Source organism: Ahaetulla prasina, chromosome 2, assembly GCF_028640845.1.
Source record: "Ahaetulla prasina isolate Xishuangbanna chromosome 2, ASM2864084v1, whole genome shotgun sequence".
NCBI lineage: Eukaryota > Metazoa > Chordata > Lepidosauria > Squamata > Colubridae > Ahaetulla > Ahaetulla prasina.
In genome coordinates, this window is record NC_080540.1 from 13,904,532 (window position 1) to 13,924,199 (window position 19,668).

A 19,668-nucleotide genomic window follows, 5' to 3' on the forward strand; every position below is an offset into this window, starting at 1 on the left:
GACGGAGTCCTGGGGGGAGTTCGTTCCAGAGGGTGGGAGCCCCCACAGAGAAGGCCCTTCCCCTGGGCGTCGCCAGACGACACTGCCTAGCTGACGGCACCCTGAGGAGTCCCTCTCTGTGAGAGCGCACGGGCCGGTGAGAGGTATTCGGTAGCAGTAGACTGTCCCGTAAGTAACCCAGCCCTATGCCATGGAGCGCTTTAAAGGTGGTTACCAAAACCTTGAAGCGCACCCGGAAGGCCACAGGTAGCCAGTGCAGTCTGCGCAGGATAGGTGTCATATGGGAGCCACGAGGGGCTCCCTCTATAACCCGCGCAGCCGCATTCTGAACTAACTGCAGTCTCCGGATGCCCTTCAAGGGGAGCCCCATGTAGAGAGCATTGCAATAATCCAGGCGAGACGTCACGAGGGCGTGAGTGACCGTGCATAGGGCATCCCGGTCTAGAAAGGGGCGCAACTGGCGCACCAGGCGAACCTGGTAAAAAGCTCTCCTGGAGACGGCCGTCAAATGATCTTCAAAAGACAGCCGTTCATCCAGGAGGACGCCTGTGCGCCCCCCCCCCATCGGGGCCAGTGACTCGCCCCCGACAGCCAGCCGTGGACTCAGCTGACTGTACCGGGATGCCGGCATCCACAGCCACTCTGTCTTGGAGGGATTGAGCTTGAGCCTGTTTCTCCCCATCCAGACCCGTACGGCCTCCAAACACCGGGACAGCACTTCGATAGCTTCGTTGGGGTGTCCCGGTGTGGAAAAGTACAGCTGGGTGTCATCAGCGTACAGCTGGTACCTCACACCGAAGCCACTGATGATCTCACCCAGCGGCTTCATATAGATGTTGAACAGAAGGGGCGAGAGGATCGACCCCTGCGGCACCCTACAAGTGAGGCGCCTCGGAGCCGACCTCTGCCCCCCTGTCAACAGTATCTTATAAAAGATGTATCTTATAAAATTCTTGGACATGGTACCAAGTGCCCCGATGACAATGGGTATCACAGTTATATGTTTCATCCATAGCCGTGTAATTTCAATGGCCAGGTCGCGATATTTCATGATTTTTTCCAAGTTTTTTTCCTCGACTCTGGCATCTCCTGGTACCAATAAATTGTACTTTTCGGTTTTCAACAACTGATATCTGTTGTGTTGTGTTCCAAGTGACGATAGTCTGTATTTGAAAGTCCCACAAGATCTTCACCTACTCATTTTCTATAAATTTTTCCACTTTATGTTCCCATGACTTTTTGGATACAGGCAAGTCGTATTTTTTACATAATGACCAGTGGATTAATTTAGCAACTCGGTCGTGTCTAGTTTTGTAATCAGTTTGTGCGATTTTGCTGCATTCACATATTAAATGTGAAACCGTTTTGACTTTGTTGTTGCAAAGTCGGCAGTTTGGATTGTCGGTGGATTTTTGCATCTTTGCTTTCATGGCATTAGTTTGTAGTGCTTGTTCTTGAGCAGCGAGTATTAAACCTTCTATTTCTTTCTTGATGGTTCCCATCTTAAGCCATGCCCATGTCAAGTTGTCATCACATTTTCCTTCAATGTTTTTCAAGTGCTGTCCATGCAAAGCTTTGGTTTTCCATCTATTTAATCTATCATCCAGCTGTTTTTCCTTATATTCTGCCTTTGTTTCTGTAGTTTTTATAATGTTCTCTGTTTTTACAGCCTGCAGCAATTTTTCTGTACTTTGGTTCACATAATCATTCAAACTTCATTTTTCTTCTTCCACAGTTTGATGGGTTTGCAATAGCCCTCTGCCCCCTAATTTTCTTGGCAGGTACAACCTGTCGATGTCACTTGGTGGATGTAAAGTGTGGTACATATTCAAAAGTTTGTGTATTTTCCGGTCCAGGTTTTCTAGTTCAGCCAAAGTCCAGCTGATGATTCCAGCTGAGTAGCGTATCACTGGAACTGCCCATGTATTAATGCCTTTAATTATGTTTCCAGCATTCAGCTTTGATTTCAATATTTTGCGGACCCTCCTGATGTATTCCTTTTGCGTTGACTCTTTGACTGTTCCATTCAAGATGTTATCTGCTTCCAATATTTTCTATAAAAAGTCACTTAATCTAAAAAACATACAAGTTGCCCACAAACTTTCTCTTCCTGAAACTATTGTATGTGATCTATCATCTAATACCGCACTTCGATTCATTCTATGCTACAGAGCCCCCGACTACGATATTACTCATGCTAATATTTTAACCTCATTACTAACTTGGGCTGCCTCTTGCCCATATCCACTCATCTTCCTGGGTGACCTAAATTTACCTCTCATCAACTGGATAACTAACGAAAGTACAACTGATCCAATCCACACAACAATATACAACGCTGTTACTAACCTAGGTCTTGAACAACTTGTAACCAATAATACAAGACTAAACAACTGCCTTGACCTCATCTTCTGCAACAATAACAATACCATTTATGGACTACAAATAAGAGAACCCTTTTCCAACAGTGATCATTGCATGATTGACTTCCATCTTAATATACGTTGTGACTTAAACCATCATATCAATAGCATTCCATTTACAACTTCAAAAAGCCAATTATGACTCTATAAACAATGATCTTTCATTTCTAGACTGGCAAAATCTGTTCTCAACCTGTATAACTGCTGAAGACCACTATAGAGTTTTCTACTCGAAATCAACAGAGTCATCGAACTATATGTACCACTAACTACCATCAAGATTAGGAAAAGCAAACTACCCATATCAATAAAAAGCTTCAATCTAAAAAGATCCCTCTGGAAAAGAAACAAAAAGGGCTATGTAGCTAATTTTAAAAAACGCTACAGAACTATATGCAACCAAATAAAAACTGGATGCACAAATTACCACCCCAAACAAGAAGAGCATCTTCTGCCCACAAATTCAGTCGTGCCTTCTATAATTTTGTCAACAACAAGCTTAAAAACTCTAGACGCATGCCACCTCTAAAAGATCCTGATGGCAATGAATACAATGATGAAGAATCTAGAGCAAACCTCTTTAATAAATTCTTTGCATCAGTTTTTGTCAACAGTGATGGCACTCATCCAACATTCCAAATTTGTACAATCAATGAGCATGACAACTTAACAATTGTTGATTTTACAGAAGAAAATGTTGGTAAAGCTCTAAGTAAATTGAAGCCATCTCTATCCATTGGACCTGATGGTCTTTGTGCTTACTTTTTTAAAAAACTCTCTAGTAATCTAGCAGAACCCCTAAGTATAATCTTTAATATAGCCTTTAGAACCAGTTCCCTTCCCAGTCTCTGGTCGCTAGCCACAGTCATTCCAGTTTTCAAAAAAGGCGACCCCAGCTTAGTTGATAATTATAGACCTATCTCCCTATGTTGCGTCGCCTGCAAGGTTATGGAATCCATCATCAACCAATCCATTACCTTACACTTAGAAATGCACAACCTTCTCTCAAATAAACAATTTGGCTTCAGGAAAAATTATCATGCAATCTACAACTTCTCTACTGTAAAACCTATGGACTACTAATCTTGATCTAGGTAAATCAATAGATGCAATATACATAGACTTCTGCAAAGCTTTTGACTCAGTAGTACATGATAAACTTCTCCTAAAATTAAAATCCTATGGCATTTCAGGACCCTTACACCACTGGATATCTGCTTTTTTGTCAAACAGACAACAAATAGTTAAAATTGGTAATGCTCTTTCAAATCCTGTTCCTGTCAAGAGTGGTGTTCCTCAAGGCAGCGTTCTTGGACCTACTCTCTTTATAATATACATAAATGATCTTTGTATTGATATCTCAAGTAACTGTGTTCTCTTTGCTGATGATGTCAAACTTTTCAACACCACTGACAATGCATCCACAATTCAAAAATACATCACAAATATTGACTGGTGCTAATGGTTGATATGGGTTGCTGCCAGCGTCCTAGGTATCAACCAAGTAGCTTCTTAAGATATAATGATGTTCCAAGTAGCACAGTTTTTGCAGTTCCTGCTGCTGCTGTTGTTATTACAACATTTTCCATTTTGCATATTTGCTTTCAAAAATGTACAAATATTTTTGCTGATTCCAAAGTTTTCTAGACAGATGTTAATCCAGCTGTGGGGTAATGAGTCAAATGTCTTCTTGTAATCAATCCATGCCAAATTTAAATTCGCTTTTGTTCGTTTTGCATTTTGTATTAGTATATTGTCAATGAGCAGCTGATCTTTTGTTCCTCTTGATTTTTTATTATTTCGTTTTTGCTCTACTGGATACAAACTATTTTCCATTTTGTTTTGGGTTGTTTGTTGTTAAATATCTTTGATCCAGGAGACAATTTTGTTGTGTTCCACTGGGTTTTCCAGTGGTGGGTTTCAAAATTTTGTACTACCGGTTCTGTGGGTGTGGCTTGATGAGCGTGGTATGGCTTGGTGGGCGAGGCTTAGCGGGCGTGGCAGGGAAAGGATACTGTAAAATCTCCATTCCACCCCACTCCAGGGGAAGGTTATTGAAAAATCCCCATTTCCTCCCGATCAGCTGGGATTTGGGAGGCAGAGAATAGTGGGGGTGGGGCCAGTCAGAATTTTTACTACCGGTTCTCCGAACTATTCAAAATTTCCACTACCAGTTCTCCAGAACTCGACAGAACCTGCTGAAACCCACCTCTGGGGTTTTCCACAGTTCTTTCCAAAAGTTCAAAGTTTTTCTTTACATGGGTGAACATTAGTTTGGACTCGATTTTCATCAAGGGACTGGTAGGAGAGGTGTTGGTTTCTTCTGAACTGGACATTTTCATGATATTGTTTAATTCGTCCTTCATTATCTTTCAGTTTTCTTTGCTGTTGCTATTACACATTGTTTTAGTTCTTCCATGATTTCCATTATTGTTTTTCCTCCAGATTGTATTTATTGTGTAAACTATTTTCCATCAGATGATTGAATACTGAATTTGCCAGTATTCTTGTAAAAAGTTTGATTGTTGTTGGCAGACAAGTAATTGGGCGATAGTTGCTTGGCTTTGTGCCCTTTTCTGGATCTTTTATTATCAAGTATGTTCAACCAGCTGTTAAACATTCTTCGCTTGTTGCATTTTGAAGCATTTGAACAAATTGAGTGGCCATGAGATGATGGAGGCTGGTCAGGTGTTTTAGCCAGTATCCATGCAGTTCGTCCTGGCCAGGTGCACTCCAGTTCTTGACCTTCTTTGCTTGTTTTGTAACCATGTTAGTTGTTATTACAACATTTTCCATTTTGCATATTTGCTTTCAAAATGTACAAATATTTTGCTGATTCCAAAGTTTTCCAGACAGGTGTTAATCCAGCTGTGGGTAATGAGTCAAATGCCTTCTTGTAATCAATCCATGCCATATTTAAATTTGCTTTTCTTCGTTTTGCATTTTGTAATACTATTTTGTCAATGAGCAGCTGATCTTTTGTTCCTCTTGATTTCTTTCTTGATGGTTCCCATCTTAAGCCATGCCCATGTCAAGTTGTCATCACATTTTCCTTCAATGTTTTTCAAGTGCTGTCCATGCAAAGCTTTGGTTTTCCATCTATTTAATCTATCATCCAGCTGTTTTTCCTTATATTCTGCCTTTGTTTCTGTAGTTTTTATAATGTTCTCTGTTTTTACAGCCTGCAGCAATTTTTCTGTACTTTGGTTCACATAATCATTCAAACTTCATTTTTCTTCTTCCACAGTTTGATGGGTTTGCAATAGCCCTCTGCCCCCTAATTTTCTTGGCAGGTACAACCTGTCGATGTCACTTGGTGGATGTAAAGTGTGGTACATATTCAAAAGTTTGTGTATTTTCCGGTCCAGGTTTTCTAGTTCAGCCAAAGTCCAGTTGATGATTCCAGCTGAGTAGCGTATCACTGGAACTGCCCATGTATTAATGCCTTTAATTATGTTTCCAGCATTCAGCTTTGATTTCAATATTTTGCGGACCCTCCTGATGTATTCCTTTTGCGTTGACTCTTTGACTGTTCCATTCAAGATGTTATCAGCTTCCAATATGCTTAGGTATCTGTAGCCATCATCCTTTGCTAATGCTTTTACTATGTTTCCATTTCCCAGTTCTATTCCTTCTATATTTTTTTCATTTTTCCTTGCTGCATGGATAACATAGCACATTTTGCAAGTCCAAAGTTCATTTTGATGTCGCTGCTGAACAGTTGAACTGTGTTGAGTATTAAGTTCAGTGGGGTTTTTCACATACATTTTTACGTCCTCCATGTATAGTAGATGGTTTATCTTGCCATGTTGACTTGAGATTTGGTATCCCAGTTTTGTGTTTCTTAGGATTATTGTCAATGGAATTAATGTGATGTTGAACAGGAGTGGTGAAAGTCAGTCCCCCTGGAAGATTCCTTGTCTGATTTAACTTCACCAATATTCTCCCCATTTGCTGCTAGAACTGTTTTCCATTTTTGCATATTTGCTTTCAAAAATGTACAAATATTTTTGCTGATTCCAAAGTTTTCTAGACAGATGTTAATCCAGCTGTGGGGTAATGAGTCAAATGCCTTCTTGTAATCAATCCATGCCATATTTAAATTTGCTTTTCTTCGTTTTGCATTTTGTAATACTATTTTGTCAATGAGCAGCTGATCTTTTGTTCCTCTTGATTTTTTATAATTTCCTTTTTGCTCTACTGGACACAAACTATTTTCCATCAGATGATTGAATACTGAATTTGCCAGTATTCTTGTAAAAAGTTTGATTGTTGTTGGCAGACAAGTAATTGGGCGATAGTTGCTTGGCTTTGTGCCCTTTTCTGGATCTTTTATTATCAAGTATGTTCAACCAGCTGTTAAACATTCTTCGCTTGTTGCATTTTGAAGCATTTGAACAAATTGAGTGGCCATGAGATGATGGAGGCTGGTCAGGTGTTTTAGCCAGTATCCATGCAGTTCGTCCTGGCCAGGTGCACTCCAGTTCTTGACCTTCTTTGCTTGTTTTGTAACCATGTTAGTTGTTATTACAACATTTTCCATTTTGTTTTGGGTTGTTTGTTGTTAAATATCTTTGATCCAGGAGACAATTTTGTTGTGTTCCACTGGGTTTTCCAGTGGTGGGTTTCAAAATTTTGTACTACCGGTTCTGTGGGTGTGGCTTGATGAGCGTGGTATGACTTGGTGGGCGAGGCTTAGCGGGCGTGGCAGGGAAAGGATACTGTAAAATCTCCATTCCCACCCCACTCCAGGGGAAGGTTATTGAAAAATCCCCATTTCCTCCCGATCAGCTGGGATTTGGGAGGCAGAGAATAGTGGGGGTGGGGCCAGTCAGAATTTTTACTACCGGTTCTCCGAACTATTCAAAATTTCCACTACCAGTTCTCCAGAACTCGACAGAACCTGCTGAAACCCACCTCTGGGGTTTTCCCACAGTTCTTTCCAAAAGTTCAAAGTTTTTTCTTTACATGGGTGAACATTAGTTTGGACTCGATTTTCATCAAGGGACTGGTAGGAGAGGTGTTGGTTTCTTCTGAACTGGACATTTTCATGATATTGTTTAATTCGTCCTTCGTATCTTTCAGTTTTCTTTGCTGTTGCTATTACACATTGTTTTAGTTCTTCCATGATTTCCATTATTGTTTTTTCCTCCAGATTGTATTTATTGTGTAAACTATTTTTCAGCTTTTTGTAATTTAGTTTTCCTTCTTTCAAGTACCTCAGATTGCTGACATCTCCTCGTAGTTTTTTAAATTTTATTTTCAAGTCGAATTTTCCACTTTGGTATTCCAGTGGGTTCCTTTTTTGGCATTTTACAACCCAGTTCTGCAGTTATAATGGCGGCTGCGCTATATATTAGTTGGTTAGTTTCATATAATGTATTGGATGGATGTACATTAAAATGCTGTTTTCAGCAGTTAGTAGATCTTTCACTTGTTTGCTATGCACTTCGCGAATGGTAGCTAGTTTTTTCTTTCTTTCTATGTTTTCTTTGATGTGGTTTTCAATCTTTTCTTTCAGCATTTTTGCTAGACCACTTAGCTCTACACCTTGGCTGTTGGTTCTGCCTGGTAATAATATTTGATGATTTCTCGATTTTCTTTAGTTGTCCAAGTTTTGCACTTTTGTTCTAGTTGCTTTGCAGTTGCACGCCCTGGTTCTCTAGCAGTAACAACTGAGCTCTGTAGCCCCTTTTTCGACAGATGTTCAGAAGCCATAGCATCTGACGCAGTCCTTATTGACCCGGGCGATGACCGATCCCGTGTGGAATTTTGTTGATTCCTTTTCATCGTTAGTGATGGTAGGTGCCTAGGTTGGTTCACGGTGGCTAAGCCACTACTGATCCAAAAATGATAATCCCATTACAATAGGAACTGCACTGAATAGCTGTCTAGGCCCAGCCGCAGTAGCCTAACTGCTTGTTTAGTGGCAGAAAGGCAGGATAAGGAATAGGGGGGAGGAAAGAGAACTAACTGCCTGTTGGATGGCAGAATCAGGAATTATTATTATTATTATTATTATTATTATTATTATTATTGTTATTGTTATTGTTATTATTATTTACTTTATTCATTAAACGTGAAACTCAGTCAACTGAACATTCAAAAATGCATCACAAATATTGACTGGTGCTAATGGTTGATACCGGTTATTATTATTATTATTGTTGTTGTTGTTATTATTATTACAGTATACACAGCAAACGAGATAACTATTATTATTATTATTTACTTTATTCATTAAACATGAAACTCAAGTCAACTGAACATTTTAAAATGTGTCACAAATATGATTGACTGGTGCTGATGGTTGATACGGGTTGCTGCCAGCGTCCTAGGTATCAACCAAGTACCTTCTTAAGATGTACGATGTTCCAAGTAGTGCAGTTTTTTGCAGTTCCGCTGCTGCTGCTGCTGTTGTTATTATTATTACTATTATCATCCTCATCAAAATCATCAAAATTCTTTTTAAAGGAAAAGCCAGATGAGAAATAAACTAGGGGAAACTAAAGGATGTGCTAATTCTTGAGTAATCTCTTGAACAAGATGACCAATATACTGTAAGACCACACTTAAAATATTACACCCAATTTTGACCACTACAATATAAAAAAGATGTTGAGAGTCTAGAAAGAGTGCAAAGAAGAGCAACTAAGATGATAAGAAGAACATGAAGGAAGGCAAATATAGGTGTCCCAGGATAATGTTGCAGGATCCAATCTGGGTTGGTCACCAGGATCAGAGGTTTTGTCTTCCAAGCTTTCAGACTCGTGCTGGAGTCCATCTTTCAGTGAACTTCTCTCTAGCAGACTGTGCGCTATTGCGTGTGTGGGATTTATATGGTGCCTGTTGAAGTTGCATGTGCTAGAGGACGGGGGTCAAATTCGCAGTGTCACATGACGTTTTGCAACGTGTTTCCTATTCGTGGAGCTGGGGTGGGTGTGGCCTGTGTATGACACATCCGGCCTGTGGGCCACTAGTTTAACACCCCTGTGCTAGAGAGAGAACTCTGGCTATGTTGGAACCCCAAATTATTCTTCTGACACCAGAGACCCTTGATCCTCCTTGTCGGGATCCTTAGTACTCTTTTTGATGACAACTGCCAACAATTGTAGCAAGATTCACTCTCTGTTTGAGGTTCCCTTAGTCCAGGGGTCTGCAACCTTAAACACTCAGAGCCATTTAGACCTGTTTCCCACAGAAAAGAAAACACTGGGAGCCACAACAACAACAACAACAACAACAACAACAACTATTATTATTATTATTATTATTATTATTATTTAATTTTTATACCGCCCTTCTCCCGAAGGACTCAGGGTGGTGCACAGCCAGATAACAATCAATGGATACAATACAAATAAAAACAGTGCTAAAAAACTTATTAAACTTGGCCCCTAAATTAAAATACATAAAACCATAAAACCCCATTTAAAATTACAAATACTAATACTACTTCTATGCCAGTCCTGCGCGGAAGAATAAATATGTCTTCAGCTCGCGTTGGAAGGTCCGGAGATCAGGAAGTTGATGAAGTCCTGGGGGAAGCTCGTTCCAGAGGGTAGGGGCCCCCATAGAGAAGGCCTTCCCCCTGGGGGTCGCCAGCCGACATTGTTTGGCTGACGGCACCCTAAGGAGGCCCTCCCTATGAGAGCGCACGGGTCGGTGGGAGGCAAACGGTGGCAGAAGGCGATCTCGTAGATAACCCGGTCCTAAGCCATGGAGCGCTTTAAAGGTGGTAACCAACACCTTGAAGTGCACCCGGAAGACCAAAGGCAGCCATGCAGCTTGCGCAGGACAGGTGTTATATGGGAGCCATGAGTGGCTCTCTCTATCACTCGCACAGCCGCATTCTGGACCAACTGAAGCCTCCGGGTGCTCTTCAAGGGGAGCCCCATGTAGAGAGCATTGCAGTAGTCCAGGCGAGAAGTGACAAGAGCATGAGTGACTGTGCATAGGGAATCCCGGTCTAGAAAGGGGCACAACTGGCGAATCAGGCGTACCTGATAAAAAGCTCTCCTGGAGACGGTCGTCAGATGTTCTTCAATGGACAACCGCCCATCCAGGAGAACACCCAAGTTGCGCACCCTCTCCATCGGGGCCAATGACTCGCCCCCAACAGTCAGCCGCGGCTGCAGCTGGCTGTACCGGGATGCCGGCATCCCAGCCACTCCGTCTTGGAGGGGTTGAGCTTGAGCCTGTTTCTCCCCATCCAGACCCGCACGGCCTCCAGACACTGGGACAGCACTTCGACAGCTTCGTTGGGGTGGCCTGGGGTGGAGATGTACAGCTGAGTATCATCAGCGTACAGTTGGTAACTCACCCCAAAACCACTGATGATCTCACCCAGCGGCTTCATATAGATGTTGAACAGGAGAGGCGAGAGAACCGACCTCTGCGCACATGAGGCGCCTCACAGTTGATCTCTGTCCTTGACCTCTGTCCTCTTGCCAACACCGTCTGCGACCGGTCGGAGAGATAGGAGGAGAACCACCGAAAAACGGTGCCTCCCACTCCCAAACTCCCCAGCTGGCTCAGCAGGATACCATGGTCGATGGTATCAAAAGCCACTGAGAGATCTAAAAGGACCAAGGCAGAGGAATAACCTCTGTCCCAAGCCCTCCAGAGATCATCAACCAATGTGACCAAAGCTGTCTCTGTGCTATACCCAGGTCGAAAGCCGGACTAGAACAGGTCCAGATAGACCGTTTCATCCAGGTACTGGGGTAACTGACGTGCCACCACACTCTCTACAACCTTCGCCACGAAGCGAAGGTTGGAGACGGGACGGTAATTTCCCAAAACAGCTGGGTCCAGGGAAGGCTTCTTGAGGAGGGGCCTCACCACCGCCTCTTTCAAGGCGGTAGGAACAACACCCTCCATCAAAGAAGCGTTAATAATCCCCTGGAGCCAGCCTCGTGTAACCTCCTGTGTGGCCAGCACCAACCAGGAGGGACACGGGTCCAATAAACATGTGGTGGCATTCAGCCTTCCCAACAGCCTGTCTACGTCCTCAGGAGCCACAGTGTCAAACTCATCCCAGATGTTCTCAACAAGACTTGTCTCTGTCATCTCACCTGGATCTACCCAATTTTGGTCCAAACCGTCCCGAAGCTGAGCGATTTTATCGTGCAGATACTTACTAAAATCCTCGGCTCGCCCCTGCAGTAGGTCATCCCAAACCTCCTGATGCAGGAGGGAACGGGTCACCCGAAACAAGGCGGCTGGGCGGTTATCTGCCAATGCAATCAGGGAGGAGACATAAATACGCTTAGTCTCCCTCAATGCCACTAGATAGGTCTGAATAAATGACCTAACTAGTGTTCGGTCAGCTTCTGAACAGCTGGACCTCCAGGCGCTCTCTAGGCATCTTTTCCAGCGCTTCATCTCCCTCAGCTCCTCACAGAACCAAGGAGCCGGTTGAGTTCTACGCCGGGTCAGAGGCCGCAAAGGCACGACACAGTCCAAAGCCCCAGCCGCGGCCCGTTCCCAGGCCGCAACTAGTTCTTCGGCCCAGCCGTGGGCCAGATCCTCAGGGAACGGCCCAAGCTCCATCAGGAACCTATCTGGGTCCATCAGGCGCCTGGGACAGAACCAATGCATTGGTTCCGTCTCCCTGCGGTGTTGAGTAGCGGTCCGAAAGTCTAGACAAAGGAGGGAATGATCCGACCATGACATGGGTTCAATGACTAAATCTCCCAGTTCCAGATCATTCAACCACTGTCCAGAGACAAAAATCAGATCCAGTGTGCCTCCCCCGATGTGAGTAGGGCCGTTAACTAATTGGGTCAGGTCCATGGCCGTCATGGAGGCCATGAACTCCCGAGCTGTCGTCGATGCCACCATAAGTCTAGGGGTATCAACCGCCATCCCGGCTAACCCCTCTAACAGCTCGGGCAGGGCTGTTGTCACGCAGCAAGGAGCCAGGTACGTGATCAACAAGCCTACCTGCATCCTAAGACCCCACTTCACATAGAGGGATTCACAACTGGCTATCTGAGGTACAGTGGCCTCCCTCGGCTCCAGACTCTCCTTAATAATGACCACCCCCCCACCCCTACCTTGGGCCCTCGGCTGATGGAATGCATGGAAACCTGGCGGGCACATTTCTACAAGGGGAACACCCCCTTCGGAGCTCAACCAGGTCTCCGAAATGCCCATAAGGTCCACGACCCCCCCATATAAGATCACAAATCGGGGGGCTTTATTTACCACGGACCTAGCATTGCATAACATCAGCCGAAGGTCCAAGCTCTGAGGATTCCGGCCACTTGGGGAACAGGAAGAGTCTGAGGGGCCGGAGCGCGCGATCGCTTTTAAACAACGAGCGCGCACCCCCTTAACATGATACGGCCCCCCCACTTCCGCCATATCTGCCCCTCCCACTTACCGTGCCAATGGAACAACCCTCCTGGACAGGAACGTAATCTTCCCCTATTCCTTCCGAACCTGCTGGAATACAGCCAGTTCGGGACAAACCCTTCCCGTGCCTGACTATTTCTTGAGCGGCCACAAAACTAACATATGTAGTTGAATTAAATATCTGCTTTCTTCTGAAACTTTTCTTTTCTTGGATTTATCCATGATTGGCCTACCGGGGTTGAAAAGCTCAATAAATTGTGTGCCGGTGGGTGTCGCACATTGGCAGTTGTGACACATATTTTGAGTGACAGAGAGCCGCAGAAGAGGGGTGAAAGAGCCACATGCGGCTCCAGAGCCTCAGGTTGCTGACTCCTGCCTTAGTTCTTCCACCTATGTTTCAATATGTCTACTGCCGGCCTCTATCTCCCATCGTCCGGTACGTTCCCACAGAGAGGGACTCCTCAGGGTGCCGTCAGCCAAACAGTGTCGACTGGCGGCCCCCAGGGGGAGGGCCTTCTCTGTGGCTCACCCTGTGGAACGAACTTCCCTCGGACTTCGACAATTACCTGACCTTAGGACCTTTCGCCGCGAACTTAAAACTTATTTATTTCGTATGGCTGGACTAGCCTGATTTTTATCTTTATTGGATGGGTTTTTAAAATTTTGTGATTTTATGGGGGAGTATGTTTTTTAACATTTGGGCATTTAAATTAGTTTTTTAAGGGATGTTTTTTAATTATTGTGTGTATTTGTATTTTATCTGCCTGTTCACCGCCCTGAGTCCTTCGGGAGAAGGGCAGTATACAAATTAAAATATTATTATTATTATTATATTATTAAATCCCTGGTAATCCATAGTTGATCTTTAAAAAAACAACAGTAAAATGAAGGAGATTCATACTGAACTCTCCCTATCTTTAAGAGATCCTCAGCTGGTTGAGGGATTGGATAGAAGAAAAACATTATTTATTGTTAGCTTCTGGGTCAAGATGGCTGGTCTGCTGTGCCCTATCAATGTGTCAACTTCTGCAAAGCTCTGGAATGAGGGATTTGCAGAAGTTCTTGAAGAAGGTATCCCCAAACTTTTGTGGAAGTCATAGAATGGGTAGTCTTGGACGTTGCAAAGGTTGCCATATTGGTAAGTCTGTGTCAGCAAGAATAGGCCAGGGCGAGAGGCTGGGGATGAAAAACCTTCCCTCACCAGCAAATGCTTGGCGGTGGGAGATTTTGTGCGCTGAAGTGTTTAAGCCATTCCCCTGCTGTCCTTGGGACCGAATGTTAATGAACCTAGTTGAGAAACGTGGTACACGTCTTGCTACTTTTTGTTTCCTGATTTCCCTTTGCAGATCTCCAGTTATGACGTCTCCCCCAATTATGCCGTTATCACTTTTGCCACGAATAGCAAAGAGGTTTTGAACACAATGCATGCACAGAGCACTGATCCAGCCTGGGTGATTGAGCAACTAGAAAATATCAAAGTTTCTGGTGAGATATATTCCTAATCTTTGCCAGGTAGATAGGTCTGGCTAGAACAGGGTCTGCAACCTTAAACACTCAAAGAGCCATTTGGACCTGTTTTCCCAAAGAAAACACCGGAAGCCACAAAACCCTTCCCGTGGCTTACTATTTTGTGAGCAGCCACAAAACTAACATATTGTCGTGTCCCACTCCTCCGCTGACGGCCGGGTCAGGGAAATCCAAATCAGGCTTGCCTCTGCAGCTCTGCCCAAAGTCCTAGCAAAGTCCTCAGAGCAGGCAGGAGACCAGAAAGTGACTTCAGCAAGATAAGTTCGACTTTGCCTGACTCAGAGACTGCCAGAAAGCAGATCCTTTATATAGGCCATGGGATGTGGCTCCATGACTCAGCACTCATTAAGGCCTGCCCCTCCCTTCCTTCTGTTGCCTCCGCCTATCCAGTCTTCTGATGCGAGGGTCACTCCAATCAGCAGCTGTTGGAAATAAACTTTCCTCAGGCTCACATGCTGTGGAAGAGGGGGAGGGGTCTAGCTGCTCCGTTTGCCTGGGCATGGAGCCAGGGCTGGGGCCGGGGGGTGCTCCCTCCTCTGCAGCCTGCTTGGGCATGGAGCCAGGGCTGGGACCGGGAGGTGCCCCCTCCTCTTCAGCTTGTCTAGGCATGGAGCCAGGACTGGGGCCGGGAGGCATACATTCCTCCGTGTTCGGGAGCAGATAAGAAGGCCCTGGCTACTGTGAGAGCGGGCAAGACACAACACATATGTAGTTGAATTAAATGTTCTGCTTTCTTCTGAAACTTTTCTTTTCTTGGATTTATCCATGGTTGGCCTACCGGGGTTGAAAAACTCAATAAATTGTGTGCTGGCGGGTGTCGTACATTGGCGGTTGTGATGCATAGCTTGAGTGACAGGGAGCTGCAGAAGAGGGGTGAAAGAGCCACATGCAGCTCCAGAGCCACAGGTTGCTGACTCCTGGGCTAGAAGAACATTTTGCTCACCCACAATCTGTTTCATTTTATAATCTGAACAAGAAGTCTTTTTCATACTTGAAATAAATACGTTTACACACTTTTGTGGCACGCTGTAACATTTTCCATTCTATTCCAAGCAACGTCTACATCCTTAAGCTTTTTATTATACTACCCGTAAAAGGGCCTAAGACGCTGAGCTTGTCGATCGAAAGGTCGGCAGCTCAGCGGTTCGAATCCCTAGTGTCGCGTAACGGGGTGAGTAGGAGGTATTACTATACATTCAAAATGCTTAAGGAATTCTTGAGACTGAGAAACATTCAATACTGAAGAACGACAGCTGTTGGTGTTTTTCTGAAGGGAGGTCTGAAGATCAGTTAGGTTGTATTGCTGCTGCAGGTGTAGCCTGAATAGCAAATGAGATTTGCTGAGGCTAGCCAACTGCAAATAATTGTGTTCATTTTTCTCCTTTTATCTCTTCTTTTTTTTGTCTTTAGAGCATAAGGTAAAACCAGGAACCAACATCCACAAAGCCTTGCAAACCGTATATGAAATGATGATCAGCCAGGAAGCTGATGAGAGAACACGTGGATTAAATCCTCCTCCTGTTTCCAATTCTACACGCCATGTGATCATCCTCCTGAGTGACGGTGAGGAAAACGAACACATACCAATTTTTTTTTAATTTTTTGCAGCTACTTTTTAATATTTAATAGGGCAGCTACTTCAATATTTGTTGGAAAGAACCTTTATGCTATTTATTTAACCAATAGAATTCCTTACGCTGAAATTTAAATGAAATTTAGGGCTCAAATTTTTTTTCTTAATGTGTATATTCAGGAAAAGTTGCTTTATATTTTTATCCTTTTCTCCATCATCTTCCAGAATCCAGAATCCACAGGTTCAAACCTCTTAATATGTGTGTAAACCCACCCCCCACTTTCGAGATAAATTTTTATTCAAAACATTAGTCTAGAAAATTGTGCAAAAGCAAAACAATAGAATTTAAAAATCTGCATTAAAATGAACAAAAACGCAAACACATACACACATATCAGGGATGAAATGCTCCCGGTTCGGACTGGTAGCGGTGGCAGCAGGTGGTTCAGAGAACCAGTAGCAAAAATCCCTGCCCCTACCCCATGTCCAGCTGAGCCATGTGATCATCAGCGGTTTTCTTTTTTACTTTTAAAAGCATATTTTCTTTGGCTGAAAAAATGCTTTTAAAAGTAAAAAAAACCCTCTGATGATCATGCAGCACAGCTGGGTGCTAGCCAAAAAATGGAGGGGGGGAGTCCGTTTTTCCTCCCAGCAGGCTCTGCTAAGCAAATCCAAAAACGGGGGGAGGGGGGAGTCCGTTTTTCCTCCCAGCAGGCTTCCCTGAAGTTTTCCTGAAGTTTTTGGTTTCACTAGCAGAGCCTGCTGGGAGGAAAAACAGGGTGAGGGTGGTTTGTTTTTGAGAGAGAAAGAGAGAGAGAGAAAGAATGAAAGGAGGCAGGGAAGGAAGGAAGGAAGGAAGGAAGGAAGGAAGGAAGGAAGGAAGGAAGGAAGGAAGGAAGGAAGGAAGGAAGGCGTACAAACCGAGCACTAGAGGCAGCTTCAGAGGATAATCCAGGGTTGGAAGGGACCTGGAGGTCATCTAGTCCAACCCTGCTCCAGCAGGACATTGCAAGTGAGTTTCTGTCTTTTGATCCCCCAGTCACATAGCCACACCCATCCAGTCACATGACCCCTACCAAGTTACGCCCATCGAGCCATGCCTACAGAACCGGTAGCAAAAAAAATTAGATTTCACCGCTGACACATATCATCTAACTTAGTTGAATACTGATAAATATATTGTAACAATGTTAGTTTCCCCATCTCTTGCAAACTGAACCCCAAATGTTTAAAATTCTACTTCTATTTTCAATTTATTTGACCTGTAAGCTATCTACTGTATTAAGAACAGTTAACAGGCAAAGCAACAGAAAAATTAAACTTTCAAAATCTGTTAACAATCTATTATTGTATTTAACTTGCAGAAAGTCTACCGTGACTTCTTTATCTATTCCAAATCACCACAACAGTTATCTCTGATCCATCCTGGATGAATATCAAATATCCGGATTTGTTCCCTCATAACCTATCTTATCAGTTGTTGTCTGATTAAATATAGTAAGTCCGTTCTCCAAAGTCGATCTATCTTCCCAAAAAAGCCCAGTCAAAATTGTTTTCCAATTGGATATAATAGATCCATCTCCAGTCTCCGTCAATCTTCACTCATCGAGCCTGTCAGCTCTAAGTCTGTAAGGTCCATATTTCTTTTAGCCTTCTCCATTTGAACTTGTAGGTAAAAGCATTCTTTAGAACAAAGAAAAGACATACATGCAAAAAATCATGTTAAAATCCAGCAAGGGTTAGAATAAATCAGCATTTGACCAATCAGTTAACTTTTGAAAATAAAAAGCAATTTAAAAGAGAAACATCAATGAGTGTAGTTAAAAGCCAGGCATGCTTAAAAAATTCAATCAGCTGAGAGGAAAAGATGGAGACCTGTCTCTGCAGCTACTCCTACCAGGAATTGCAATCGTCAAGATTCCTCTTCCCATGCTTTCTGAGGATCATCTTGGATCATTCCTAGATGTTCCCATTCAACTCTAGGAGTCTCACCACCAAAAAGCCAGCTTTGGCAGCAAAATCAGCCGATTGTCAGTAGGAGAAAAAGATTGCCCTGTGTTCAGCACACAAACTTGAGGGAAGTCAAACCCTTTTTGGATCATCACTACTTAGTCTTTAAATGGCATATCAAAAAATTAATGGAGCTGGGGGAAATCTACCGTACTTTTATTTCAGTGATTCAATTTCATTTGAGTGGAACGAAGTGAATTATTTCTATAATTCCACAGAAACTTTGGAAGAGCTTTGAGATCACAGTCAGAGTTTTAAGAGGCAACTTGATCACTTCTATCATATAGTAACTCCTACTCTCAACCTTTAGGTCGCTACAACATGGGTGGGGAGCCACATCGGGTCATGAACGATATTAAGGAATTCCTTAGGATTAAGAAATCTGGCCCCAGTTCTCGCAACGAATTCCTAGGTAAGTTCTGATGATCTACATGTCAGGAAAGAAATGGGATGAAAAATACTTTAAACCAGAATTTTACAATGTTTGGCCTCATTTGCCTGTGATAGGACTTTCTGCCAATATTATAGGCCAACGTCAGAAATTATAGATCCATTGTTTTAAATTCTGTGAGCGTCTGATTGACTTCTTGGCATTTTAACCCAAGGAACAATAGAGAGTAAGTGACATCACAAAAGCAATTTTTGCGTTCCTGGTTGAATATAACACCCCGTGTGATTAGCAAACAAGCTAAAGACAGCAGGGAAGGAAGGAAGGAAGGAAGGAAGGAAGGAAGGAAGGAAGGAAGGAAGGAAGGAAGGAAGGAAGGAAGGAAGGAAGGAAGGAAGGAAGGAAGGAAGGAAGGAAGGAAGGAAGGAAGGAAGGAAGGAAGGAAGGAAGGAAGGAAGGAAGGCGTACAAACCGAGCACTAGAGGCAGCTTCAGAGGATAATCCAGGGTTGGAAGGGACCTGGAGGTCATCTAGTCCAACCCTGCTCCAGCAGGACATTGCAAGTGAGTTTCTGTCTTTTGATCCCCCAGTCACATAGCCACACCCATCCAGTCACATGACCCCTACCAAGTTACGCCCATCGAGCCATGCCTACAGAACCGGTAGCAAAAAAAATTAGATTTCACCGCTGACACATATCATCTAACTTAGTTGAATACTGATAAATATATTGTAACAATGTTAGTTTCCCCATCTCTTGCAAACTGAGCCCCAAATGTTTAAAATTCTACCTCTATTTTCAATTTATTTGACCTGTAAGCTATCTACTGTATTAAGAACAGTTAACAGGCAAAGCAACAGAAAAATTAAACTTTCAAAATCTGTTAACAATCTATTATTGTATTTAACTTGCAGAAAGTCTACCGTGACTTCTTTATCTATTCCAAATCACCACAACAGTTATCTCTGATCCATCCTGGATGAATATCAAATATCCGGATTTGTTCCCTCATAACCTATCTTATCAGTTGTTGTCTGATTAAATATAGTAAGTCCGTTCTCCAAAGTCGATCTATCTTCCCAAAAAAGCCCAGTCAAAATTGTTTTCCAATTGGATATAATAGATCCATCTCCAGTCTCCGTCAATCTTCACTCATCGAGCCTGTCAGCTCTAAGTCTGTAAGGTCCATATTTCTTTTAGCCTTCTCCATTTGAACTTGTAGGTAAAAGCATTCTTTAGAACAAAGAAAAGACATACATGCAAAAAATCATGTTAAAATCCAGCAAGGGTTAGAATAAATCAGCATTTGACCAATCAGTTAACTTTTGAAAATAAAAAGCAATTTAAAAGAGAAACATCAATGAGTGTAGTTAAAAGCCAGGCA

The 19,668-nt window shown here is 43.2% G+C and overlaps 1 protein-coding gene across 1 annotated transcript in view; it reads left to right on the forward strand.

Moving 5' to 3' along the window:
- LOC131190378 (uncharacterized) overlaps positions 1 to 19,668 on the forward strand; it is a 147,154-nt gene that overhangs the window by 111,694 nt on the left and 15,792 nt on the right. Inside the window, exons 25-27 of the mRNA XM_058167698.1 lie at positions 14,132 to 14,270; positions 15,723 to 15,875; positions 18,206 to 18,307. Coding sequence (XP_058023681.1) covers positions 14,132 to 14,270; positions 15,723 to 15,875; positions 18,206 to 18,307 — 394 coding nt within the window. The remainder of the gene's footprint in view (positions 1 to 14,131; positions 14,271 to 15,722; positions 15,876 to 18,205; positions 18,308 to 19,668) is intronic.